Raw genomic sequence first — 27,626 nt, 5'->3', positions numbered from 1 at the left:
CGAGGCCAGGGCGGCCGACTGAGCCTCGCCAGTCTGCAGCCTGAAGGACACTTCCCGTGCTGCACGCAGACTGCCGCGCCGGGGTCTCCAAAGGACGCGAAGGAGTGACGTGTTGCCTGTAAAGAGTTTATTTCCTCCTGTGCAGGCGTGACCAAAAGCCAGAGCTGTCTGAAGAATCAAGTTGCGCGGTGCAGGCGTTTAAAGGAGAGGGTCAGAGAAGACAGGTAGTCAGTGAATCTACTCGTCGCTAGTTGACTCGGGTGCACAGCGGCAGAACTGTGCTGCGTAGGGTTTCAACCCCAAGTGACCCGGAATGCTGCTGGTCCTGCACCATCCTCTGCATCGTCCCCATGCTCGAGCCCTGTTACAGCCACAGTGTCCGTCCATCGCCTTGGAGTCTGTATTAGTCTAGGTACTTTGGAGAAACAAATCCACAGCAACTCATGTATAAGAGAGTTTTATGCAAAGAAAATGTGCATCACGAAAAACATCCCAACCCATTGCGCCCAAGCCCACAAGTCCAACATTAACCCATTAACCCAACGCCAGTCCACAAAGTCTTTCACCTCACAAAACAGAGGCAATGATGCCGACTGCAGGAGGAAAGCTGAGTCAGTAAACGTGTAAGCATCTCAGCACTGGCACGAGTCTCCACACGGCTGCTCCAGCACCCAGGGCTGCATCGGGATAAAGCCATGCGGCTTCTCCTTGGGGATGTCTTGTAGGAAGTCAATCTTGCAAGCTGAAGCAGGGAACTGCTAAGGCAGCTGCACCCGATGCAACCATCACAAAACAAGAGACCCGAGAACTAGAAAGGCGAGGCTCACCGCCCATTTATCCCTCCACCTTTCAACCAGACCCACATGTGATTATCGGCCAGGCTGGCACAATTAACTAATTCAGAGTCCTTCCTCCTTTTTGCTGCCCCTCTGCTTTACCAAGCACGAGACCAGGACTGCTCTCTCCTGACAGCGTGTGCAAAGTACATGACATGAGGTTTCGCCTTCCTTACCTCGAAGGAGCACTCTGGCCAGACTTCGGGGCTCTATCATTATCCCCCAGTTACAGGTGGGGAAACAGACACAGAGGAGCTGAGGAACCACGCCGCTCTAAGTGGCTGCGCTGAGATTTGCACAGAGACCATTGGCTTCGGGCCCTGTCCTCCTAACCACTGAGCCTCGTGCAGCAGGGTATGTGGAGAGGTGCTACTCAAGAGACATTGTGATTCAGACAAGTTCCCAGTCTGGTCTGCTGGCGCCGTGGGCCGCTCGGGACGGTGAAGGATCCCACCATGGCTGGCCGGAAACTCGCTTTAAAAGCCATCGACTGGATAGCCTTTGGGGAGATCATACCCCAAAACCAAAAGGCTGTTGCCAACTCGCTGAAGTCCTGGAGTGAGGCCCTCACCTCCAGGTTGGCAGTTCTCCCCGAGGCGCCTCCCGCTATCGACTGGGCTTACTACAAGACCAACGTGGCCACGGCCGGCCTAGTGGACGACTTCGAGAAGAAGTTTAAGGCCCTGAAGATCCCCGTGCCAGAGGACAAGTTCACTGCCCTGGTGGATGCTGAAGAAAAAGAAGATGTCAAGACCTGTGCCGAGTGTGTGTCTCTTTCCAAGACCAGGATTGAGGAAGACGAGAAGCAGGTGGAGAAGATGAGGAACATCATTCCCTTTGACCAGATGACCATTGACGACTTGAACGAAATCTTCCCTGAAACCAAGTTAGACAAGACCAAGTATCCCTACTGGCCTCATCGGCCAATTGAGAGTTTGTGAAGCGGAGTCTGAGTGGACACGCTGGCCCTCCCTGAGGCGCTCTGAACAGTAAAAATAAGAATGCAAAAAAAAAAAAAAAAAAAAGTTCCCAGTCTGGAGCTCAGTGGAGCTGAGTCTTAGGGATGCAGGATCCACCTGGTGGCCACTCTGAGGAGTTAGCGATGTACCAGGGCTTAGAGGTCAGCTGCGTGGAGCAAGCCCTGGCTGGAGCTCGGATGGCAGCCTCACAGTGTTCAGAGTTCCAGGCACTGGGGCTGGGGCTTTGGTGAATAACATGATGGTCACTGCTTCCAGTGAACTCCCGTCCATTCTAGTGCTGGAGACGGACAAAAATAAAGAGATTCGGGGCTGGGGTCCGTGCTGGGAGGGAATGAATGATTTGGTTGGAGAGCGTTACTGAGTAGGGCCCACGTGGCATAGGGCAGCCAAAGAAGGGTGCCCTGACGTGTGGGGGGAAGACAAGCATGGGAAGAGCTGGGGAAGTTCATGCTGGGCCTCGGGAGTAAGGAGCGTTCCGGAAGGGGGGCGTGGCCCGAGTGAGGGAGCATGGAGATGAGGCTGGCCAAGGAGGCAGGTCCAAACCAGACGTGGGGACCATGGTCAGTTTAGCTGGTTTCTTAATGACTTTGGGAGGCACCAAGGGCTAAGCTGGTAGCACAGCTTACTATGGGGGACCCAGGAGGGTAAAGTGATGTGCCTACTCAGGGAAGGCGATGATTGCAGAGGGAAGCAGGGTAGAGAAAGTAAATTTGGAAGGCATCGACCATCTGGCACCATCGACAAGCTGGAATCACCGCTAACGTGCCTTCTGCTGAGGAAGTTCACCCGGAGCTTAGCATTCGAGCTGTGATGGGATTCACAGCAACCAGACCCCCAGCTTCCTGTGAGCCGTGCACTGCCAGTTTATGCCCCTCTCTATGTGTGTGTATGTGTGTGTGTGATATGTGGGTTATTATGTAGGCATTTGGGACTTGTAAAATGCTCCTCCATAATGTAGTGGGGAGTAGAAAACGTTTTAGAAATATGATCATTTTCTTCTCTACTACCTGCATGTCTTTCTTTTACCTGGAGTCAGAGATTCTAAACGCAGACACGTTTAATTGCCCCCCTCACTACCTATTGCCTGCCCCTTTTCTTGACTAACGAACGTCTTAATTAGTTGGCAGCGACATTGGGATCAACCCCAGACGGCTTAGTCATGGTCTGAGCTAGCGCACCAGCCCTGACGTGCCTTCTTTCCTGATAGCGCGAGTAGCCATGCGTCCTAGTCCCGGCCAGTGCAGTCTGAGGAGAAGCGCACGGTGTCTGGGAAAACATTTGTTGTCCTGCTAAAACTGGACATGTGAGCCCGTGGTTCTGCTTTGTTGCTTTCCACCTTGAATCCAGATGAGATAGATGACTGCACAGCAGCCGTCACGAGGTGACAAGCATGTAGCAAAAGTCAAGAGTCACCAAGATGGCTGCTTTGCCCTTGTTCCTGATGAGCCAGCACCAACAGCCTTGACTCTTCCAACTACTTATTTGATGAATCCACTGTTAGCCCATTCCTTTGATACTAACAGCCAAATGCAGTGCCAACAAACACCAATACAAGGATAATAGAGATTATGAGCTGCATGTGTGTGTGTGTGTGGTGGTCTCATACATGTCCCTCTGCATTGAACACGGCTACCGTAGCTTGGCTTCTGACTTACTGCATTGTCTGGTTCTGTGCTCTCCACATGATTGGTGGCAGACTGGACCGTTGAGATGCACAGGGCTTTCATTGGCTGCCTTTAAGAAGTAGATCACTCGGCCTTTCTTTAAAATCTATCTTCGGGTGGATAAGTCACTGGAACGTGTTTAGCATCACAGCAACATGTAGGCCTCCACTGAAGATGGGTGTCGGCTGAGCATGCGGCGCAGGGGCCAGAAATCCAGCCGGAGTCTCCCAGGTAGAAGGCAAGAGTCCATGAGTCCATCCCGGAGCCACCATCGCCACTTGCCAATCGGGCCTTTAGCCATTTTGAAAACAGTCTTTGAAAAGAAAGCTCCAGGTTGTATGCAAGTTTCTTACCGTTAAAACTGACGAGTTGTAGACCTAGACATGTACTTTTCACAATAAATGACCTTGTCTATATGAACTTGCTCTAACAAGTACCAAGTACCATGCGTCTTGGGCAGCATCTTCCTCATGGCCTTTGCTGGTCTTCTTTTTATGATCATCTTAGTTTTCTGGGGGAACGACGTTGTGTGTATTTATGGCTTTATGGGCAGTGACTGCAATACTGGGGCGACAGCATAAGTAGACTGAGTTCTTGAAAACGTGAAGCTCGAACAGGCTTTATTAGATCCCGGGATAACGGGATCATTACATCTCTTCCCTCTTTTCAAGCTTCTCGTGGCTGCGTTCCAAGCTGGTGGCATTGAGAGATGAGAGGGCTGCTTCCGGATGATTATGGAGAGCGATTTGTCCTGACGTCTCCTTTGGAGAACTGGGGAAGGGGGTTAGGTGATTGTTTTTATTCAGCTGTCCTCGACACTGGCTGAAACACCGGGCACGTTGTTTTCCATGTAGAAAGTAGGAAAGGCCCTGTCTCTGCGTCACAGAGATAAAGTAAGATACAAAGTGAAAATGGCCTTTGGAGTCATTCGAACAAAAGACGCTGTCCGTCATGGGTCCCGCGCTGTACGGAGAAAGGGAGTTTAGAGGGCCGCTCGTAGAACTGCCCTTTTTCATCGCCTCAGCGTGGAGCCGTGGAGCATCTCTGCTCACGTATCAATACGTGGTGTGGTACCCAGGCACTCTCTTGTTCTGGACTGAGCGCTCACTCTGCAGTAATGAGGAGACACGGTTTGCACCACCTCAGGGACTTTCTGAGAAGGCTTCTTAAGCCGTCTCTTCTGTCTCCCCGACAGAGAGGATAAGATGAGTTCTTGATCCTGAAGTGGCTCTTGGGTAGGTAGGTCCAGGACCCCTGAACCAGCTGGGTGTACTCACACGTGTGCTGTCATCTGTTGGAATGTGTGGTGGCATCAGTGCCTTATGTGGGATCAGCGTCACAGGTGGCCTTTGGGAGCAGGGGAGGGTTTTGACTCTGATGAGGCAGGGCCTGTCAAGGACAGGTGACAGGAGTAGGTGCGTGAGGCATTTTCAATGGGTTCAGTCAAGAGTGGGTCATACCATCAGGGGAGTCAGTCTGGGGGGTAATGGCTTATGTCCACACAGATTTGGGGTGAGTTGGGATTGCTTCGTACCTGGTCGTGAGGGCCCAGCTCATCAGTAGCGTGGGGATTTTATTTCGTAACCAGGGGGAATTCTTAAAATAATGATGCTGATTAATGACAACAGCTAGCACTTAGAAACCGAAACGGAAACCTATTGCCATCGAGAAGATTATGAGTGTCAGTGGCCCCAGCAGAACTACGCCCTGTGGGTGCCAAGGCTGTAGTCTTAACAGAAGCAGCCTGCCCCATCTCTCTCCCACGGAACAGTCGATGAGTTCAAACCACCGACCTTTCAGTTCACAGCTGAGAACTTGACTCCTTATACTTAGAGATTCCTTAAAGTAGTGGGTCTCAACCTTCCTAATGTCGAGACCCTTTAATACAGTACCTCATGTGGTGATGCCCCCTCCCCAACCATCACATTATTTTCGTTGCTACTTCATCACTGTCCTTTTGCTACTGTTATGAGTCGGGCGACCCCTGTGAAAGGGTAGTTCGACCCCCAAAGGGGTCGTGACCCACAGGTTGAGAACCGCTACCTTAAGGTATCCCAGCCTAGACCTGGGTGCTGCTCACACTGGCCCGTTTAATTTTCATAAGCCTCTGATGTGGGTTCTCTCCTTGTCTGCTTCTTCATGCAGTTAGATCTTTTCCCAAAGAGGTGCATCTAGGAGTCATGGAGGCTGATGTGAAGAGGGCAGCATTTAGCGCCCTGGGGCTGCAGGTGTGGTGTTGGGATGGGTGTGACTGACAAGGAAGAGAATGCCTCCAGGGGTGGGGGTGGGGGTGGATGTTTCTGCAGGAGCTGCTGGTGGAGGGGAGTGCTCCCGGGGGAGTCCCTGAAAGCCCCCTTTGGGGAGTGTCTACCAAACCCACTGCAAGAGTTGATTCCAACCCCCAGAGCCCTTCTGTGGAGTTCCCGAGATCGTAACTCTTCATGGAAGGAGACAGCTAGCTTCCTTCATCTCGCTCCTGCCCAGTGGCTGGCGGATTTGAACCTTCGACCTTGCATTTAGCAGCCAGTGCCTAACCCACAGCCTCACCAGAGCTCCCTTACGTGGTGACAGTGGATGGAAGGGAGGACAGTTGAGCTGTGAGCGGCTTTAGGGTCTGAACCCATGAGCCCAGGTAGGTCCTTGCTTGGACCGAAGAGCCAGTGAGGGAGGTTGAGAAGGAAGGATGGCACACAGCGCCCTGTCCGCTTCCTTTGTGACCAGCTCGTGTCCTGCTCCCTCACTGCTTCTAGGCCTCCGATGACAGATGTGTAGAAAAAATACAGGATACCTGTAGTATTAAATTAAAAAAATAAGTGACGCTTGGGAGGGTGAGGTACCAGCCCCCACCCGCTGCTACTCCTACAAGTTCAGTAATACTACTTCTGGGTTCAGTAATGCACAATTGTACGGTTGAGATATATAAGCATTATATTAAAGTCATCAAGAGCATGAGAGATAATACAATAATACAGTCAGGCATGATACATAGCAACATTGCTCACCTCAGCCCAGCTTGGTGGTCCACGTGGAGAGAGGGGGAAGGGAAGGAGGGGAAGGAAACAAGGGAGAGGGGAGTGACCAGGGAATGAGCAGCAAGGAGCTCAGAGTCAGAGAGAGAAGTCCGAGAAGTTCCCGCCTATATTGCTGACCCATGCCTATATACCTTTTGGGGGCATGCCAGCCCACCAATTACAGGTAGAGACATACGTCACAGGGAGGGGTTGCACTATAGGCTACACAGCAATGAGAGGGTGGTCTAGGGGGTAGTCTCTGGGTCTCCATAGGAACCCTTATCAGTAAGGTGTAAACCCCTCCTACAGGAACCAAGCTAATGGTCCCAAGCTTCAGAGAGTAGTAGGCCATTGTCCCCAGCAGCAGGGAGCAGGCCCACCCCCTTGGTGGGATGAGACAGCAGTCTGGCAACTGATTGCCTTCAGGGGGGGAATGCCTGAGCATCTGACCTCCCCCCACAGATACCCGAGCGGATTCTCTGAGTTCCTGGACTCTGCGCAGCCCCCAGAATGCCTGCTTGCAGTAGTGAAAATCGGGCGTGTCCTCGTCGGGGGTTCAGGAGGTGCCCGTGTGACAGCAGGAGGAGAGGAACTCAGGGTGTAAGGTTTTTGGTTTCCGCTTTCCTGGCTGCCCTGAGGTTGGCCCCTGGAGATGGGGGACGGTCTTGGCGTTTCCTCGGAGAATGTGCATCCTGTGCGGACAGCAACGCCCTGTTCCGGGAGTGGAGGCAGCTCCATCGGTGGGTCTGGGCCGGAGTGCAAGCACATCCGGAAGGTTCTCTGCCCCTGGATGCCTTTCGGAGAAACAGGCTCCTGCCCGGGGGGACTTCTCAGAAGGCTCTAACAGCAGGGTCTGGTTGAAGGGCACAAGAGGCCGAAAGGTTGTTTTAAGCCCAGTGGCCGGGTTATTCTTAGGATAGTGGTTCTCAACCTTCCTCATGCCGTGACCCTTTAATACAGTTCCTCATGTGGTGGTAACCCCCCTCCCCCAACCATAACATTATTGTCGTTGCTACTTCATCACTGTCATTTTGCTACTGTTATGAATCAGGTGACCCCTGTGAAAGGGTCGTTTGAGCCCCAAAGGGGTCGCAACCCACAGGTTGAGAACCACTGCTGTAGGGGGACGTCCTGAAGTGGATGAGCAGAGGGATTGCCGTTAAGGTTTGTGGTTTGTTAGCCTTTCTGCGGTCCGGGACGTTTCTCCCGGCCCAGCTGGCGCAGGGGGGTGGTTCTGTTGTTAGAGGGTCTCTGCATTGACACCTAGGGCATGGCACCTCCCAACAACTGTGGCACCCAGGGCTGGCCCTCTTCCCGGCTTTGGTTGCAAACCACCCTGACAGACGGAAAGGGATCCCTGGCTCCTACTACTCCCTCCTTCAGGAATCTGCATGTAAGCTGAGTTACCTCTAAGGCATATGAGGAAGGTTCGATATGTTTGTGGGGGGGAAAGTGGAACTCCAACACAATGGGATTTCCCCACAAGCGTTTTTGAAGCCCCCTCGTGTGTGTAAGGGTCTCTCCTTCTCAAAGGCTGTCTTCAAAGTTGGAAGAAAAGAGCAATGTCAATGGTGTCTTTGCCTTTTTTTCCCTCCCCAGTGGGTCCTCATCCCTCTGCCTCTAACTTTTAATCTCAACAGTACCACCTAATGGCATGTTTATATTTAGCAATGAAGTGCTAAACAAAGTTCCAGTCTGAAACAACAGTTCTGCAGTTCTGGGTGGTTATGCAGAGATTTTCTCATGAACCCATTTGTTTTCCTTCCCAAGATACTTTCTTGTTAGAAAAACCAATCATTATTCTTTCCCCATAAGAGAATGAGCACGGAATGAGTAATGATGGGGTTTTTGTAAGAAAAAAAATTAGCAAGTGTATTAGTCTAGGTACTTTGGAGAAACAAATCCACAGCGACTCATGTATAAGAGAGAGTTTTATGTAAAGAAAAGGTGCATCATGAAAACATCCCAACCCAATGCTGCCCAAGCCCACAAGTCCAACATTAACCCATTAACCCAGCACCAGTCCACAAAGTCCTCCACCTCACAAAACAGAGGCAATGATGCCGACTGCAGGAGGAAAGCTGAGTCAGTGAATGAATAAGCATCTCAGCACTAGCAGGGGTCTCCACACGGCTGCTCCAACACCCAGGGCTGCATCGGGATAGGTCCATGTAGCTTCTCCTTGGGGATGTCTTTTATGAAGACAATCTTGCAAGCTGAAACAGGGAACTGCTAAGGCAGCTGCACCCGGGTGGGACCATCACAAAGCAAGAGACCCGAGAACTAGAAAGGGGAGGCTCACCACCCATTTATCCCTCCGCCTTTCAATTAGCCCCACATGTGATTATCGGCCAGGCTGGCACAATTAACTAACTCAGCAAGTGACAAAAGTGAAGTGGCTGTCTCAGAACTGCAGATCGGGGCACGGAGCGCCCTGTGCCTGAGCTCCCCATTCCAGTGCTTTCTCTACAAGTCCATGTCGCCCCTCCGTCTCCCAGCCCCCGTCAATTCATAGTGCCTCTTGGGTGCTTCAGGCTGTCTGGAGGCAATTACCCTTGGAATGGCTTTCTTTTCAGATGTAGGCCTTATCAAATGACCCATGTCAGCTTTATGGGGAAATTCAAAATCTTTTCTTCAGAAATGCATGCATCCTATTTCAGATGAAATCATTTTCCTCGGCCAATTTAGCAAGATTCTCAGTCTTTGGATGCCTTTAATTGTCTTGTTTAGGAAATAAAAAAGAAGAAGGAGAGGACTGGAGGAGACCATCTGCCGCGTGAGGCAGGTCCTCGCACAGGCTTTCCCGAATGATACATGTAGGCCCAGCGGAACCGATTAAGGCTTCATTCTCGTTTGGGATCATTCTGTTTCGTGCTTTGAGTCCCTGCCATCGGTATTTCTTGATTATGTATTTGGGACGTCTGGCAGTGTAGGTTTGATGGAGGAAGGGAAGATAGTATCTGTTCTATGAATTGCAAGCACTGCGAGCCACTTCCCACATCCTGCCGAGTTATCGCAACAGGGTTCTTTTGCTTTGTAAATCCTTTGCTACCACCATGAAAAGCCTTATTCAAACATGTTTTCTGAGCTACAGAGTAAAATCTGTCGAATGTAGCATGGAAAGCAGATGGGTGGTTACCGCCTTCCTTTCCATACATGCTAAGCTAGTTTTCCTTAGTAGAACTCAGACATACCACGTCCCTCTACCCCCAGAGACCCCATTTCTTAGTAGGAGACGTATGTGATGGGGAAATGAGGGAAGGACTTCTCCCTTGCAGTTATTTTAATAAACATGTGTAGTACATACCCCTAGCTTTCTGTGCAGATCTTATTTTTTCTAATTAAAGATAGCATTTTGCTCTGAATATAAAAGTGATTCATTCTCATTAACAAACCAAAACACATCATTAACCTATAAAGGATAAAGATATTTTTAAAAATCCTTCACCCCCATCCAGCGAGTGCCAGTTATTTCAGTGAAATTCGATTATATTCCTATTCCTTATTCAATTCCAGTCTATTATTTAGTAACTATTTATTTACTGTCTGCCATGTGCTGGGCACTAGGAATGTATTGATGACTAGAATGGACATAGTCCTTTCCCTCATGTAGCTTACTACAGAGGAAAGTAAGAGGAAACCATTAAATAGCATATACACGATTTCACACACACATTCATGTATAAGCGTATATGAATGTCATGTGTGTAATGAAAGTGCAGAAAACTCATGTGCAAGTTTGAATCCATACAAACTCACTAAGGTTGAATCCAGACAAACTTACTATGACGATTTTCTACATGCAAGAAGTAGAAGGACATAAATAAAGAAACACAGGACAACCCTTACAGACAACGAAAACAACAAAAAGACACACAGAAAAGTAAACACTGTGTTGTTTTATTTCAAAAAATAGAGATTATTTGAAAAGTACATAGCCCACGAAAGAGCAAAAAATCAGAACTAGAAAAACGCAGATGTAAGAAGGCAGAGCAAAAGGAAGAATTAGAAATCTTAATACATCAGTTTAGAGATAAGTCATAAACTAGAACTGGCATAAAGAACAGTCACACTACAAATATTTCCCTAGGAAATTGAAGTATGAAAGGGTGTGAAATGATGTAAAGTGTAGAAATCAAAAGGAAATGGAGAAAGAAGGAAAACTGGGGGCAAAGAGGCACATACTGCCGGGAGGCAGAGAAGGCCCTGCGTGTGGCGATCGTCTAAGAAAGCCAAAGCAAGGGAGCCGTGCAGCCCAGAGGGGGTGGAAGGTGCCGGTGGGAAAGGAGCTAAGAGAGAATAGGGTTTCCCCACAAAGTTTATGAAGCACCTTGCGCTGTATTTCAAGACAACACTGCTGTTGAGAGAGGGGGGCGGTTTAAAACAGCATTTTGAAAGAACAAATTGTTTATTTTTAAATAACTATTTTTAAATCACAGTGAAACAACCAGCACCAACATGTTGTCTAGTTAAATTATTAGATTAAAAAAAAAAAAACTAACAAAAATATTCTTTGGCCATCGAGGCAAAAAGAACTAAAAAAAGATAGCAACAATAAAATTAGGTTGTTCCTAAACTCTTATTTATTTATTTTGTTAAATCATTTTATTGGACGCTCTCGTGGCTCTTATAACAGTTCCTAAGCTTTTTGACAGGAGCTCTTTGTGTAAAAAAATTTCAAGTAGAACAACATATTTAAGATGCTCAAAAGAAAGGAAATGGATCTATGTATTCTAGGTCTAACAAAACTGACCTTCAACTCTAAGGGCACAGACAGCTTTCTACATGCAAGAAGTAGGAGAAGGACATGCTGTTCTTATGAACTCTCCTTAAGGAATTTACTTGACATGAACTTGACACAACAACTATAACTGGAGCATGGAAAATGAGTCTGGGAAATCTAAGACACCGGGTAGCAGGGCTCTACTAAGGATTCTCACGGCCTTGTGAAGCACTCAGGAGCCAACTGGACGAGGCCCCCACTGGCCAGAATAAGGGAATTTATGCTTCAAAATAAGAATTTCAAATATTATAAACCCGTGGGGTGGTAATAACATGGGAGGAAAAAAGAAAACTGGTTAATCACCCTCTGAGCAAGATGCAAAACGAATTCATTGTCTTGTGGTTGGTGAGGAAAGAAGCGAGCATTTATTCTGCTTTCTTATAGGAGCTGTCTATACCACCGTGTAACCAAATAGTAAACGAAGAAGCCCACCCAAACCCGCTGCCATGAAGTTGATTCCGACTCATGGGGAACCAGTCAGACAGACTCGAACTTACCCAGCGGGTTTCCAAGACTGTAATTTATGGGTGCCGGCAGTCATTCCCATGGCTGGTCGGTTTGAACTCCTGACTTGCTGGCTCTTAGTGAAGAGAAATATCTCAGATAGATTCACCCACTGGCTGTGTTGGTGTCTCCATCCCGTTGTCCTTTTTCAGGGAATTCAGTGGGTCGGAAGGGTGAGTGCACAGAGAATAAAATCCAGACTATAAACTCAATCGCTGAAATGGCCCTATGGCTATAAGACCTATCAAGTTCAAAAAGTGAGCACAACTCAGCTCTTCCCAGGTGTACATCTCAGTAAGAAAATGCCAGGAAGTGAGTGGTACACATGCAGGACAGTTTACATACCCTAAGAGGGAAGGAGGAAGAGGGCCTTTGGAAGTAGCTGGTGGTCTATATTGATCTGCGAGGTAAGTTATGAATGGGCTTTTTAAGTAATCATGAAAACTTGTTTGCTTTGTGTGTTTTACTTTGCAGTGCACAGATGAAAATTTCCTATGAAAGAACAGGACTGTACATACTTTCTCCTAACTATAAACATACTATCAACATACAGAAAAGTAAAGCGCATCGCCCCAGGAATGCCTGTGCATGCATCGCACCCTGTGTTATAGCGAGTCTTTGTTTATCTCACTTAATTGTATACAGTCTTTATATAACATTAAATATAGAAATAAGGGCATTCACAGTGTTATGTCTGATGGCCCCCAAACAAATCGGATTTAAGCCTAACTTTTTCTGCAGCCTCTTCTTGGTAGCTGTGAGTATAACTATTGTAGCATTCATTGATGACCATGGTGATGTTGCAAAAATTCAGTGGCTTAGACAAGAGTCATTGGTATCTGTGGATGGCTGAGTGATTCTCGTAGTCTCTGTTGGGCTCATTCTTGTAGCGGACACTTACATCTGTGGGTGGAGTGGAGACCTCTGTATACGTGGTTAGGGCACTGCCATGTCTTGGATGGTCTCTTGGTTTAGGCTGGTCTGCAATGGCCTTGACCATGAAGACTCCGTACTTCTACTCAACTCTAGCATTCCTCCAGTTGAACCGCCAAGCTTTGTTCTCAAGGCAATGAACAAAGCAAAAGGAGCCTCGCCTGTTGAGTTGATTTTGAGTCATGGCCAGACCCTGCGTGGCGGTAGAACTGTGTCCTGCCGTTTCCTTGGCTATAATTTTTATGGAAGTAGCTTGCCAGTCCTTTCTTCCATGGCATCGCTACATGGGTTTGAGCCACTTTGTGGAAGGGGAACTATTTGTACCCACCTTCCTGCCAGCGGCTGGGGTCTTCTGTTCCCAGAAGGCTAAGAGGTGGGCATACGTTTCCTGAGGCATCTGTGTCAAACCACATGTCGACATCCCATCAACCAAAGCAAGTCACTTAGCTGAGCCCAGCGCAGAGTCAGAGGGAAAGGACAGAGTTCTAGAGCAAAGGGCAGAGACCCAGAGAGGCCAGTGATGGGGCCGTGAGTACAGCCACTGGGCAGCAGAGTTTAAATGGATTCTTCATGGAAGCATTCTATATGGCTCTTATTTCTAACCTGCAGATGTAATGCCTTTGAAATATGAAAAATGGCCAAATACATTTGTAAAAGGGACAAAAGAGCTTTGCTGTACTTAAAAGAAAATTCCTGTTCAGAATTCTAAAGGTAGCTCTTTATGCAGAGAATTTACATTTAAAGTTTGGGCTTGAAAATATTTCTTTTCTAGTCTGCATTGTTTTCCCTCCGGATATGGTTCAGGAAGCAGGCCTCTCCCTGTCGGTGCATATCTTTCCTTGTTTGATTATGTTCTTGGAATTGTCTTTGAAAGCTGACTTTGAGGTCGTTGACTGGAGTTAGACAAACAACTACAGTCCCAAATTAAAATCAAGTGTTTTTGCGTAAGATACTGGAATTAGCGAGAGCAGTAGTGGTGGTTCTTGTTGTCTCCTCTGTGTATTCTTAAATCCTGGAAGTGGTAAGTCTAGGAGATCCCAGAAGAATGATCCTCAAGAGTAGTTCTACACCACCAGGTACGTGGATGACACTGTGGTTAGAGTTAGGCTGCGATCCACAAGGTTGGCAGTTCAAAACCACCAGCCACTCTGCAGGAGAAAGTTGAGGCTTTCTACCCCCATAAACGGTGACTGTCTCGGAAACCCTCAGGGGCAGTTTTACCCCGTTCCCTAGGGTCACTACGAGACAGCGTCGACTCGACGGCCCTGAGTCTGGTGTGGTTTAAATGGTTAATAGGCACCCTGGTGGCACAGTGGAAATGTACTTGACTGCTAAGCAAAGAGTTCATGCTCAGTGACCCTAGGTCCTTCTCCCTGAAAACGCCTGACACCGTGTGTTCACGCTGAGTTTTCTAGAGAAGCAAAACCAGGTGCACTCATAGAGTTACGTCTCACACTGATATGTGTGTGGAAGAAATAACTTGCTATCAAGAACCAAATTTAGATCAAGGCAATGGCCCTGCCCAGTTCACCTCAAGTCCATGGATCAGGCGTTAGCTGGAGCCCATTCCAGACTCATGCAGCTGCCCACCAATGAGGCAGGAAGATGAAGTGGAAGTTGGGGAGATCACAGGCTGGTGGGTGCAGAGGCTAGTGGATCCAAGGTGTCGGCAGGAGCGTGGCAGGGCATGCAGCTCCCAGGCTCAGCAGGCTGCATACACCTCTGCATGCAGAATCCAGGCAAGCAGGAGGGCAAAGAGCCGCAAGAGAATGGGAAGTTCTCCACAGCTTCTCTTACAATGAGGCCACACCCCAAGGAGCTGCCCTTAGCCGTATCCAGATTGATGTTGGACTGGACCCATACCGCTGCAGAGGTGCATCAAGTTGATAAAACCAGCACACCCCATCTTTTGGAATGAATGACCAGCTACCATCCAGACCCCATCTCCAGCTCTCCAATGGGCCTCCTACCTTAGTCCTTGCCTCTTGGCCCATTCAGCATCACTGCAGTAGCCTCCTCAGACTCTCCGCTGCTGCCAGATGATGGTGTGAGTGAGCTGTGCTTGAAATTCTTCCAGAAGAGGAGCCCTGGCGGCAGAGGGGCTCCGCCTCTCTAGCTAACAGATCATCCTTGGGAACCCACCAGTTCTGTAGAAGGAAGAGGTATGGCAGTCTGCTTCTGCACAAATATCAGCCTTCGAAACTCAATGGGGCAGTTTTACGCGATCCTGTAAGATCACTTTGAGTTGGAAGTAGCTTGATGGAAGTAGGTTAAGCCTTCGTGTTTACGATTCCAGAAGTTTAAAAAACAAACGAGCAAAAAAAATCCAATGTATCCGTATAGAATTCAGTATTATATGAGGGGGCTACAAAAAGTAGAAAGGAAATGAGATGAAAGGAGATGAATTAAAATATATAAAGTGTATTTCTCAGCATTCGCTCCATCAGGTTCAGGACACCGAGGAGTGTCCGATTGAGTGCTTCTGGGAACAAAATCTTCCTGACGTGGGTGGCGGGGTCTCAGAGTGTCTGCACAATGTTCACTTGCTTAGGGATTTCTGAAGGCCGCGCCAATGAGATGGGACAGCGTTTATCCCTACCCTCAAGGTTTGAAAATCCCCAGCTCCACGGTGCTGCCTTAGACTGTGGTATCAGCTCAGTGTGCAGTCTGCCATGGCTAATTCATCTGGCATGTTCTTTAGTTCTGAGTAAGGTGTTTGTTGTGGTGTTCCCTCCCCCCCACCCCCGTGTTTATCAGACATTTGTGTTTCTTTCGGGACTCGCTCCACCCTATTTTTCTGTTTGTTTCCTAGTTTTCCTATTTATTCATCATTTCCTGTCTGTTCATAATATTCTTGTTTCTAGAGGCTTTCTCCAGAAAGAGAGCCAGTCCGTTTTCTTTACTATGCTTGTAGTAATTTTTTAATCAACAGAAGGTTTTAATTCTTGTGAAATAAAAAAAAGCCCAAATTGTACATGATGGCATCAGGTAGTTGAGTAAGCCGGCATCAGAGACGTTCGCAAGAACTGCTTTATGAGAGAGGTGGTGATGTATGAATCACAGTTAAAATGTTCACTGTAGTGTGGGCAAGTATAAAGAAGTAACATTTTGGACAGTGTTTACCACAATGTGGTTTAAATTCTTCAGGAGCTCTGAAAGGACTTAAACAACTGTGCTATGTTGTTGTTGTGTTTCCTTTTATGCTTTATTATCTGGGGTTTTAATTTCTCAAATGACCCCTCTTTGCAGATTTCACATCGTAACCGATTTGCTGCACCCCTGCTGACGCCCAGTGGTCCCTGTCAGAAGTACTTCCAGGTCAGACTCACTTGTACATGCTTCAATACAGAGAAACAGTTGAATATTAGAATGTTGGGGGGCAAGAAAGATAGCGCTTTTATTTTTAAACTTGGGATTTGCTCACGAACCCTGGCTCTATTTTTATTTACTTCATCAATGGAGCAGAAACATGAGCCTTTAAGACTAGGTAAGAGACACAGCCTCTCCCGCAGCTTCCTGCAGCCGAAAGGAGGGGCTGCTAGCGGGACCCTTATGGGACGATCTAGAGATTCCTCTAACGTGACATGTGTAAGTGTCCAAAGTTAATGCACCTCTTCAACTGTGAATTGATGAGGGAAACGTTGCTCTCTTTCCCCAATATCACAATATGAGTAGAATAGATGCCTCTAACAAGCAGTTCTAACTCCCCAATTTCCCCGTGTGAACTCAGTTAGGCTTTGTCGTTCTTCTTGGCTGAGTGCTAAAACAATTCCTTTTCTTGTCACGCATATAAACCAACCGCCCAAACCAACTCACTGCCATGGAGCCGACGCTCACTCACAGTGACCCTACAAGACAGGGTAGAAGAGCCCTGCGTTTCTGAGACTGTAACTCCTTTTGGCTCCCTACTCGTGTCAAGAGTTACAGGCTTGGAAACCCACAGGGGCCGTTCGACCTGTCCTATAAGGTCGCTGTGAGTTGGAACCGACCTGGTGGCAGAGAGAGTCAGAGCTGCAGGAGAACGACAGCAGTCTGCTTCCAAAATCCAGGTCCGTAGGAGCAGTTCTACGCCCTTATACGGCTCACTCGAAGCTGAATCCACAGTGCGCTTGGGCTCTGTCTTTGTCTTTTAAATTCTAGACAAATGCCCTGGTGTCTACGAAGCTGTTTCTAAGGACTCAATACAAACACCTGTCCTTTGTTCATATTTCAACAGTTCATATGCTATCATGCGTGGTCCTACATGATAAAAATGCAGCAAAATTTTAATTTCCTGTTGGAGCGAACTAACATATTTTTTTACATCAAGATGCAGCTACATCAAATAGAGCCAGGCAATTATTACATGAAAAGAGTTCGATAAAACTGTGTCTTTTCATCAGAAAGTGTAAGACATGAAAAAATAATTTATAAATTATCAAGGGTTCGTGAAGGAGGGAGTGGGGAGGGAGGGGGGAAATGAGGAGCTGATACCAAGGGCTCAAGTAGAAAGCAAATGTTTTGAGAATGATGATGGCAACAAATGTAAAATTGTGCTTGACACAAAGGATGGCTGTATGGATTGTGATAAGAGTTGGTTGAGCCCTCAATAAAATGATTTTTTTTTAAATGGAACCGCAATTAGAGGAGGGACAACCTCAGGTCAGCATCCCGCTTTCTATTATTACTCCCTTCTTGGTATGTCACCTACTTTTCTACTGCCCTGCTTCCCCAAAAGTAAGACATCCCCCCAAAATAAGACCTACTTACAGTTTTGTCTCTTGCTGAAATATAAGGCACCCCCCGCAAATAAGACGTCCCTGAAAATAAGGCTCCCCGAAGCTACTGTAACTCTGGACCATAGCAGCGGGCGCCGCGGCGCAGCTCACTGTTGGCCACAGCGCAGCCGGAGCAGACAGGAAGTGCGAGGTCTCTTTTAATAAAACAATAAACAATAAATGTGTACCGTATTCTTCTTCATGGAAAAACAAGACCTCCCCTGAAAATAAGACCTAGCGAATCTTTGGGAGCAAAAATTAATATAAGACACTGTCTTTTTTTTTTTTTTTTGACACTGCCTTATTTTCGGGGAAACAGGGTATCAAACTCTTCCTTCTCCCGCACCCTGGCCACCAGCGTTCCATTGCAGGAGATGTCTGCAAAGAGAGGGACACGAGGCCCTTCCAGCTCAAACCACGTCCATCCAGGGGAGCATTCTGTTCCCCGCTGTCTTCCAAATGACCCCAACCAGGAATCCTCAGAAAAGAACACATCATCTGAGTCACTGCCCTCCCCAAACCCACTGTAGAAGTAAGAGGCATTTCCAGGGAATTTTCTGGGGGCACATGACTTGATGGCCAGCCCTCTGGGTAGGGACGGAGGTGGGTTCGAAGTCGGGGAGGTGTGGGAGGAAATCCAAGTTCCGAGAAGTCTAAGAGAATAAAAGACTTGCCCCCTAACTGCAAACTCACTGCCATTGAGTGAGTTCTGACTCTAGCACAGTGGTTCTCAACCTGTGGGTCGCGACCCCTTTGGGGGTCGAATGACCCTTTCACAGGGGTCACCCTATTCATAACAGTAGCAAAATGACAGTTAGGAAGTAGCAACAAAATAATTTTATGGAGGGGGTCGTCACCACAACATGAGGCACTGTATGAAAGGGTCACAGCGTGAGGAAGGTTGAGAACAAGGTCAGTCTGCCTCTGTGGATTTCCAAGACTGCAGCTCTTTATGGGAGTCGAGAGCCTCATCTTTCTCCTTCAGAGTGGCTGGCGGTTTCGAATCTCTGACCTTGTAACGGTTAGCGACACAACTTGTAACCCATAACACCACCTGGGCTCCTCCCTACAGCACTCCCATACCTTCAGTTCTGGGAACCACGGGATATTTTGCTCACGAGACCCCACGTGGTTTCTTGTTTGCACAGAATAACATCCCCATTTTTGTGTTTTTGTTAAATAAAACATGATAAAATCACATTTTCATTGTTGACTATAATTCTTTTTAGGAATCCCTTAACATTGACCATCTTACCTTACGATGTCGATGTCGGAAACATTTGAAGAACAGATATGTCAGAGGATGTGTTTTCCTCTAGCTGGAAATGAGTCAAACAAATAATGACTGGAAAAATTCCCAGGCTTAGATTTTGTTATGGGAATGACATCTATTGTTCAACAGGAATTCCAATCGATCCAGCCCTTGATAGTGCTCCAGGAAGACCTGTGGGAGCCGGCATCTTTGGAAGGCAGAAGCCTGTCCGAGGAGAAGTTAAGCTCAGATATTTGCCACTAATATGAGCGAGAGGAGAATGGGGAGACCGGGAAACTTTTGAGCCCTGGAAGAAGTCTCATTGCGATCTGACTCTCACAACTCTCCCTGTGTCAGAGATAATGGAGTTGTCGGCCAGCATGGCTTCTTAATAGCACGAGAACTATCCCATGGGAGCCCTGGGTGCGTCGGAGAGACATGCTGGGCTGCTAACTGCAAAGCCAGCAGTTCAGAACCACCAGCCGCTCCTTGGGAGAAAGAAAGGGCTTTCTATTACTGTAAAGAGTGATGGTCTCGGAAACTCACAGGGGCAGTTCTGCCTTGTCCAGTAGGGTCACTAAGGGTCAGCATTGACTCGATGGCACTGAGTTCACAGTGAGTGCTATCATACTTTGGAATGACTGGTGACACACTTGACGAAGGAGGTAAAGATTCTTGTGTGGGGCCATGTCATGTTCCAGCCTTTTTTTTCTTTTTTAATCATTTTATTAGGGGCTCATACAACTCTTATCACCACCCATACATACATCAGTTGTGCAAAGCACATTTGTACATTCATTGCCCTCATCATTCTCAAAACATTTGCTCTCCACCCAAGCCCCTGGCATCAGCTCCTCATTTTTCCCCTCCCTCCCTGCTCCCCCTCCCCCATGAATTCTTATAATTTACAAATTATTACTTTGTTATATCTTGCACTGTCCGAAGTCTCTATTCACCCACTCCTCTGCCATCTGTCCCCCAGGGAGGAGGTCATACGTAGATCCTTATAATGGGTTCCCCCTTCCAGCCCACCCTCCCTCCACCCTCCCTGTATCGCCACTCGCACCACTGGTCCTGAAGGGATCATCCGCCCTGGACTCCCTGTGTTTCCAGCTCCCATCTGTACCAGTGTACATCCTCTGGTCTAGCCAGATTTGTAAGTTAGAATTGGGATCATGATAGTGGGGGGGGCGGGCGAGGGCGGGAGGAAGGATTTAGGAACTAGAGGAAAGTTGTATGTTTCATTGTTGCTACACTGCACGCTGACTGGCTCGTCTTCTCCCTGAGACCCTTCTGGGGATGTCCAGTGACTTACAAATGAGCTTTGGGTCTCCACTCATCACCCTCCCCCCCAACTCATTCACAATGATATGCTTTTTTCTTCTGATGATGCCTGATACCTGATCCCTTCGACACCTCGTGATCCCACAGGTTGGTGTGCTTCTTCCATGTGGGCTTTGTTGCTTCTGTTCTAGCCATTTTCTTCATTGAAAAATTCAAGTGGCGACTACTAAGGGAGAGGCTGGACTCTTCATTGTGATGGGAATTCCTTTTTACACGTCAGGATTCAGCTCAGAAGTCCCGTCCATAAAATAGTCAAATAGTCATCTTCTTTCAAGGGGGATTCTTCCATATTTTGCAGCTGATTGAGGTCCAGTTGATCACTCAAAGAAACTTGTGTCATTATAACTGACCAACCTCTTCATCCAAAAAATACCACTTTCCAAGCTTGATCATTGGCCATAGGTGTCAAACAGCCATCAGAGTCTGAAGCTGTTTTTCCCCACCCCAAATAAAGTCATCTTCTAAAGAATGAAGCAGCTTAAAAACCGAGCAGGGAAAATGCCTGTCTCTCAGTCATCTAATGCTGCTGCCCCAGAAAGACTGCGTGTGGCTGGATGGCTTTAGCAACAGAGCCCTATTTTCTCACTTCTTAGGGACCAAAAGTCCAACTCAGAAAGTTGGCTTCGAGGAAGACTTTCTCCGTTGGCTCTAGAGGAAGGGTCTGTCCCTCCGGCTGGTCCTTCCAGGTTCCCTTGGTGGTCTCGTGTGGCTCGGCATCTCTTGCCCCGTCACTGCTCACTCGCTTGTTAATCTCTTTGATATTTCAACAGTCATTAACTCAAGACCCATCGCACCCTAATCCTGTCTCGGAGACAGCCCATTCCCAACTGGTACTATAACCACAGAGGTTAGGATTGACATCAAACCTCTGTAGCTGTATTCATGTTGTAGGTATGTTAACAGTCCACGCCATCGTAACCGTACTACGCTTTCTCAAGGCGACCACTTCAAAAGCCATGTTTGTTTGGCTTACAAACCCTGCCTCGTGTTTTCTCAATAAGCAATCATCACACCTGTGATGCTGCAACGCCAGGCTTTCTTGCATATGAAATGTGTTTCTCTTCCTTGTTGCCTGGGGTGAACTCACCCATCTGTCTACCCTTCAAGACCTTTTGTGCAAGCCTTTCCTGAACCTCATTGCTGGGACTGTGCTCTCAGAAGCACCTCTGCCAACTTCATCTGTGAGCGTGACTTTTCCTTCCCACCACCCAGCCTGGCTTTGAGGTTCTTAAAGTATTTAGCAGATTTATCTTAAATCTTCCCAGGTCTACTTGGAATCGTTGTTGAATGGAGACCTCACACAATGAAGTTGGAGTGGGGCTTCGGAAACCTTTATCTGGCTAAGATCTAGCGTTGAGGGAGGAGGTGGGGAAGAGGTCCTAGCCGCTTTGTCTTAGAGACTGGGAACTTGGCCTTGTGAATCAACAGTGTGGTCATGGCCCCTCTCCCCGCGAGGACTTTAGAAATGTCCCCGATTTTAAGCCTGTGATCTCCTGGGCCCAGTGACCAAAGCTGCCTTCTCATAACCTTTTACCTCTTTTGTTCAGACTCCCTTATCATCTTTGTCACGTTGAGGATTGCTTTCATGAGTAATTTCAGGAAGCCCGCTTCATTTGGTCTCTCCTCCCAGAAGGGAAAGAAAAATATGAGTTTATTTTATTTCCTTAGTACTTTAAGGCGTAGTTCAAAAGGCAACATTCCTCAGGGTAGATAAAACGCAGTGGAGATCACATTGGTTGCACGGAAATGTGAATGCGAAGAAAATTCAAAGTCTCATTCAAGAAGAAGGCAGACATTGGGCTTCCTTGGGCCCATTTGTCTGTTTCTAATTTTGTAAGCATGTCAGAGCAGAGGGAGGGGAGCCGGTTATGGAAGGGAGGAGAGCTGCCTGTCATTATAGAGAGAGGATAGCTAGCCTCAGCCTCACAGGACAGAGTAAAGGGAAAGAGCGAGGCTTAGCTGTAGGGTTCAGCACCGGCTCGGGTTAGATTGTAATCTGAGTTATGGGGAGAATGTGCCTGGTTCTGTCTCAGCGCTGGGGCCCCTGTGCTGGAGAGCTTCAGCATAGTTCTCTGTTGGTCTCCATGCTGACATTCCACATTTTATTTATCCACACCCCACCCGCTGGCTCCAATCCCATCAAGCTGATTCTGACTCATTGCGACCCTATGTAGGGTTTCCCAGACTATAAATCTCTATGGTAGCAGACTACCTCATCTTTCTCCCAAAGAGTGGCAGGTGGGTTTGAACCGCCAACCTTGCTATTAAAGCCTAATACCTAACCCACAGCACCACCTGGGCTCCTGATATTTTGTCTCGGTTTCACTTAAAAACAGACAAACTAAAACAACCAAAAGCAAAACAGATTCTTTGGTTTTGTGTGTGTGTTTGTTTTAAACCATTTTATGGGGGGCTTGTACAACTCTTATCACAATACATACATACATACATACATTGTGTCGAGCACATTTGTACATTTGCTGCCATCATCATTCTCGAAACATTTTCTTTCTACGTGAGCCCTTGGTATCAGCTCCTCATTTTCCCCCTCCCTCCCCCTCTCTTCCTCCCTCCTTCACAAACCCTTGATAATTTATAAATTATTATTATTTTTCATGTCTTATACTGTCCATTGTCTCCCTTCACCCACTTTTCTGTTGTCCGTCCCCAAGGGAGGGGGTTCTATGTAGATCATTGGGATTGACTTCCCCTTTCTCCCCCACCTCCCCCTTCCCCTTCTGGTATCTCTCTCATTATTGGTCCTGAGGGGTTTATCTGTCCTGGATTCCTGTGTGTCCAGCTCTGATCTGTATCAGTGTACATGCTCTGGTCTACCCGGATTTGTAAGGTAGAATTGGGGTCATGATAGTGGGGGTAGGAAGCATTAAAGAACTAGAGGAAAGTTGTATGTTTCGCCGTTGCTATACTGCACCCTGACTGGCTCATCTCCTTCTGTAAAGGGATGTCCGGTTGCCTACAGATGGGCTTTGGATCGCCACCCCACACTCCCCTTCATTCACAATGATATGAATTTTTGTTCTTTGATGCCTGATACCTGATCCTGTTGACACCTCGTGATCACACAGGCTGATGTGCTTCTTCTACGTGGGCTTTGTTGATTCTCAGCTACTTGGCTGCTTGTTTATTTTTAAAACCCCAGGTGCTATATCTTTTGATAGCTGGACACCATCAGCTTTCTTCACTATATTTGCTTATGTACCTGCTTTGCCTTCAGCAATCATGTCGGGAAGGTGAGCATCATGGAATGCCAGTTTAATAGAACTAAGTGTTCTTGCATTGAGGGAGTACTTGAGTAGAGGCCCAATGTCCATCTGCTACCTTAATACTAAGCCTATAAATATATGCACATAGATCTAGTTCCCCATCATCATATATAAATATATTTACATATGTACATGCCTGTATTTAGACCTATATAAATACCCTTTGCCTCCTAGTTCATTCATCTATTTCCTTTGACTTTCCTCTTGTCCCACTACCATGTTCAGCCTTCATTTGAGTTTCAGTAATTCCTCTGGGTTACCCTGCCTTTGAGCAAGCCCTACCAGGCCTCCTACAACCTCCTCGCCATCCATCGATTTAGGCAGATTCTTCATTTTTATAAAGGTGGGAACAGGAGGTTTTTTGAGTTTTGAAAAACAGAAACCCAGTAGTTCTAAGAGACTTAAGCGAAAGCAAACCAGTAAAACTATTGGCGTGAATATCCAAAAAGTCCCGGGAGAGTATTTCCAGCATACTCGGTTTCAGAGATGAAAGGATTTCATTAGGGCTTGGTCACTTTCTCTCCATCCCTTGACTCTGCTTTCTTGTTTGGTCAGTGCATGCTTCTGCAAGTTCTCTCTTTCTTGGGCCCTGGAGAAGCAGTAGGCTTATTCCTCCGAATTGAAGGAAAAGAAAAGAAAGCCTCTCTCTTTGGTCTTCTAGCCGCAATCTTAGGATGGGCTCTTCGTGGGCCTCCTGCCTGTCCTTACACCAATCACTAGAGTTATAAGGATGTGCTGCTCTGATTGACTGGACCTGAGTCACGTGGCCCAGAAACTAAGAGATGGAGCCCTCTCGGCCAGACCACATAGACTGAACTCCCAGAATGCAAGCTATCTGTGTAGGTGGGTGTCCAAAAAATAGCTGCTGAATATGGGAGTGAAGGAAGGTTGATTTCCCAAAGACAACTGAGGGACTGTTACCACAAAAGGAGTCTTGGTGACAGCTCGACTGACAACTGAAGGGTTCATGGTTCTAACCCACCAGCCACTCTGTGGGAGCAAGATGGGACAATCGCCTCCTTAAAGATTACAGCCCAAGAAGTACTGTGGAAGCATTCTACCCTGTCATATAAGGTGGCCGTGACTCTGAGTGGACCAGTGCGTACATTGGGGTGTGGGTCAGCCATAACAAGAGGAAGTACTGGTATGCACTGCAGCAAGGATGAGCATACTAACACGGTACTCAGTGAAAGAAGCCAGTTGTAAGTGACCACCTACTTCTGACTTTCATTAAATACTCAGAGTAGGAAAATTCACATAGACTGGGATTTCCAGGCCCTGGAGAGAGGGAAGAATAGGCAGTGATTGCTAATGAGTATAAACCCCAAACCAAGCCCACTGCCATTGGGTTGACAGCAACTCCCAGGGACCCTACAGGACAGGGTAGAAATACACCTGTGGGTTTTCCGAGACTGTAGCTCTTTATGGGAGGAGAAAGCCTCCTCCTTCTTCCAAGGAGTGGCCGGTGATGTTGAACTGCTGACCTTGTGCTTAGCAACCCAATTCATAACCATTACGCCACCGCTGCTAACGGGTATGGAGTTTCCTTTTGAGGGGCTGACAGAAATGTTCTAGAATGAGATAGTACCAGTAGATGCACCACTCTATGTAGGAAAGCCTTGGCTTACAATAACAGTAGTGCTCTGCTCCAACACCTGTAGTCAGTCCCGATGTAAGCCAAATACCTCTCTTTTTAATATTTATTACTGCCTCTATCTTTATCAATTCAATCTTGTTATTTGTCTTTGGGGATTGGAAACATTACATATAGTCTTATTGTTTTAATGCTAAAATTCATATACTTAAATATGTCTATTGAATATATAGACATCCACGCATCATAGAAACTCACTTTGACAATGAACTCTTCTTCAGAGAATTATGGTAGAGGCGTGCAAGCAACGTGGACTGAAAGCATTTGTCACCCTTTCAGTTATCATTCACTTTTTTTTTAAACATTTTATTAGGGGCTCATACAACTGTTATCACAATCCATACACGCATCAATTGTGTAAAGCGCATTTGTACATCATTCTCAAAACATTTTCTCTCCACTTAAACCCCCGACATTAGGTCCTCATTTTTCCCCTCCCTCCCCGCTCCCCCCCTCCCTTATGAGCCCTTGATAGTTTATAAATTATTATTTTGTCATATCTTGCCCTGTCCGACGTCTCCCTTCACCCACTTTTCGGTTGTCTGTCCCCCAGGGAGGAGGTCACACATAGTTCCTTGTAATCGGTTCCCTCTTTCCTACCCATTCTCCCTCTACCCTCCCTGTTTCGCCACTCACACCACTGGTCCTGTAGGGCTCATCTGCCCTGGATTCCCTGTATTTTCAGTTCCTATCTGTACCAGTGTACATCCTCTGGTCTAGCCAGACTTGCAAGATAGAATTCAAGTCATGGTAGTGGAAGTGGGGAGGAAACATTTAGGAACTAGAGGAAAGTTGTATTTCTCATCGTTGTTACATCGCACCCTGACTGGCTCATCTCCTCCCCGAGACCCCTCTGTAAGGGGATCTCCAGTGGCCTACTAATGGGCTTTTGGGTCTCCACTCTGCACTCCCCCCATCATTCACTATGGTAAGATTTTTTTTGTTCTGATGATGCCTTATACCTGATCCCTTCGACACCTTGTGGTTGCATAGGCTGGTGTGCTTCTTCCATGTGGGCTTTGTTGCTTCTGAGCTTGATGGCCGCTTGATTACCTTCAAGCCTTTAAGACCCCAGACGCTATACTTTTTGATAGCCGGGCACCATCAGCTTTCTTCGCCACATTTACTTATGCACCCATTTGTCTTCAGTGATCCGTTGGACACCTCATGATCACACAGGCTGATATGTTGTTTGGTTATCATTCACTTTTGCCAGGAAAGGAAAATGACCTTCTCATTGATGTTACTATGTAGACAATCATGATAGTTTCCTTCGAACCTTTGAATGAGAAGCTTAAAAGTCCTACCTAGGCATTTTGTGTGAACGTGTGCTGACCTGCAGAGGCACCTGTCATTTTTATTGTATTCAATATTTATTTGACAAAGGTCCTCCCCTTTGTGGTCGGCTGCTGGGCTGGTTTCTGGCGATCACCATCAAGTGGGGAAATTGAACAGATGAACCCAAGACGGCCTGGGTGTGCTGAAATAAAGATTTGCTTGAAAGCCGTAGGTGTGTGTGTGGAGCCCTGGAGTCTGCTTGGAAGGGAAGAGAAGGTTCGTGAAGAGGTAACAGCTGTCCGTGATCATGACGGTGGACTAACACGTGCCTGAGAACGAGAAGGCTGCTGAGAATGCGTGCCAAGGCCAGGGAGAGGACAGGCACGACCAGGGTATTCAATGCCAAACTAAGCCCACTGCCCTGTCCCAGGACCTCTCAGGGTTTCTGCGACGGTCAGTCTTTGCAGGCAGTGTATCTTCTTCCTGTTGAACAGCTGGTAGGCTTGAACCCCTGGCCTTGTGGGTTAGCAGTCCAGTGTCTGGCCTACATGACCACCAGGACCCCTCAGAGTACTTCAAGTTCCTGGGAGGCCACTAACTCAGATAGGTGCAAACGGCACCGTATTTTTCCAATTATCTTCCTTCCTTCCGCTGGTGATGGTCAGCTCTGAGCACACCATGCTGTTGACCTAAACCCTCCCGTCAGCTCTGATGTCTCGTGACCCTGCAGGAGAGCACAGCTGCCCTATAGGCTTTCTTGGGCCCTCATCTTGATGGGGACAGATCGCGACACCTTTTCTTCCGTGGAGCCCCTGGGAGAGTTCAAACCGCCGGCCCGTCCATTGGCCGCAGAGCACTTAGCTGTTGCACACCTGCGAAGCCCCCAAGAACATTTTACTGTCTGTGACCGGCCCAATCCAAATGGAATCTGGGGTTTTTTTAGAGCACCTTTGTGGGGAACAAAACTCTTGACATCTCTACTTTTTTAAAGAAATCATTTTATTGGGGGGGGGGGCGTCTTACAGTCCTTCTAACATCCCATACATCAATTGCATCCTGCATATTTGTACATAGGTTGCCATCATCATTTCCAAAACATTTTATAACAGTTCTCCAACCAGTTCTGCCGTGAAACCAGGGTTGAGTTCTAGTGTGAAACCGGGGTGGTTCTAGTGTGGAACTGGGGTGGTTCTAGTGTGGAACCGGGGTTGAGTTCTAGTGTGAAACCGGGTTGAGTTCTAGTGTGAAACCGGGGTGGTTCTAGTGTGAAACCGGGGTGGTTCTAGTGTGAAACCGGAGTTGAGTTCTAGCGTGAAACCGGGGTGGTTCTAGTGTGAAACTGGGGT

General features: G+C 47.4%; 2 protein-coding genes across 2 annotated transcripts in view; both read left to right on the top strand.

The window, feature by feature from the left end:
• The window catches only part of LOC123520977 (amyloid beta precursor protein binding family B member 2-like), a 279,202-nt gene that overhangs the window by 150,058 nt on the left and 101,518 nt on the right, over positions 1 to 27,626 (top strand). Inside the window, exon 5 of the mRNA XM_045284051.1 lies at positions 15,961 to 16,029. The gene's annotated coding sequence lies outside the window, so the exon portion shown is untranslated. The remainder of the gene's footprint in view (positions 1 to 15,960; positions 16,030 to 27,626) is intronic.
• Positions 1,255 to 1,803, top strand: LOC101648762 (ATP synthase subunit d, mitochondrial-like). Its single transcript, XM_004703149.2, has one exon. The coding sequence runs from the start codon at positions 1,292 to 1,294 to the stop codon at positions 1,775 to 1,777; it is 486 nt and encodes a 161-aa protein (XP_004703206.1). The 5' UTR covers positions 1,255 to 1,291; the 3' UTR covers positions 1,778 to 1,803.

Source organism: Echinops telfairi, unplaced genomic scaffold (genome assembly GCF_000313985.2).
Source record: "Echinops telfairi isolate 266 unplaced genomic scaffold, ASM31398v2 ScPeMD7_7468;HRSCAF=8506_0, whole genome shotgun sequence".
In the NCBI taxonomy this organism is placed as follows: domain Eukaryota; kingdom Metazoa; phylum Chordata; class Mammalia; order Afrosoricida; family Tenrecidae; genus Echinops; species Echinops telfairi.
Note: the sequence above shows the minus strand (reverse complement) of the source record. Positions and strands in the feature narration are given on the sequence as shown.

Bases quoted from the DNA above. Each gene is read 5' to 3' on its own strand.
- LOC101648762 (XM_004703149.2), top strand. From the start codon at position 1,292: ATGGCTGGCCGGAAACTCGCTTTAAAAGCCATCGACTGGATAGCCTTT.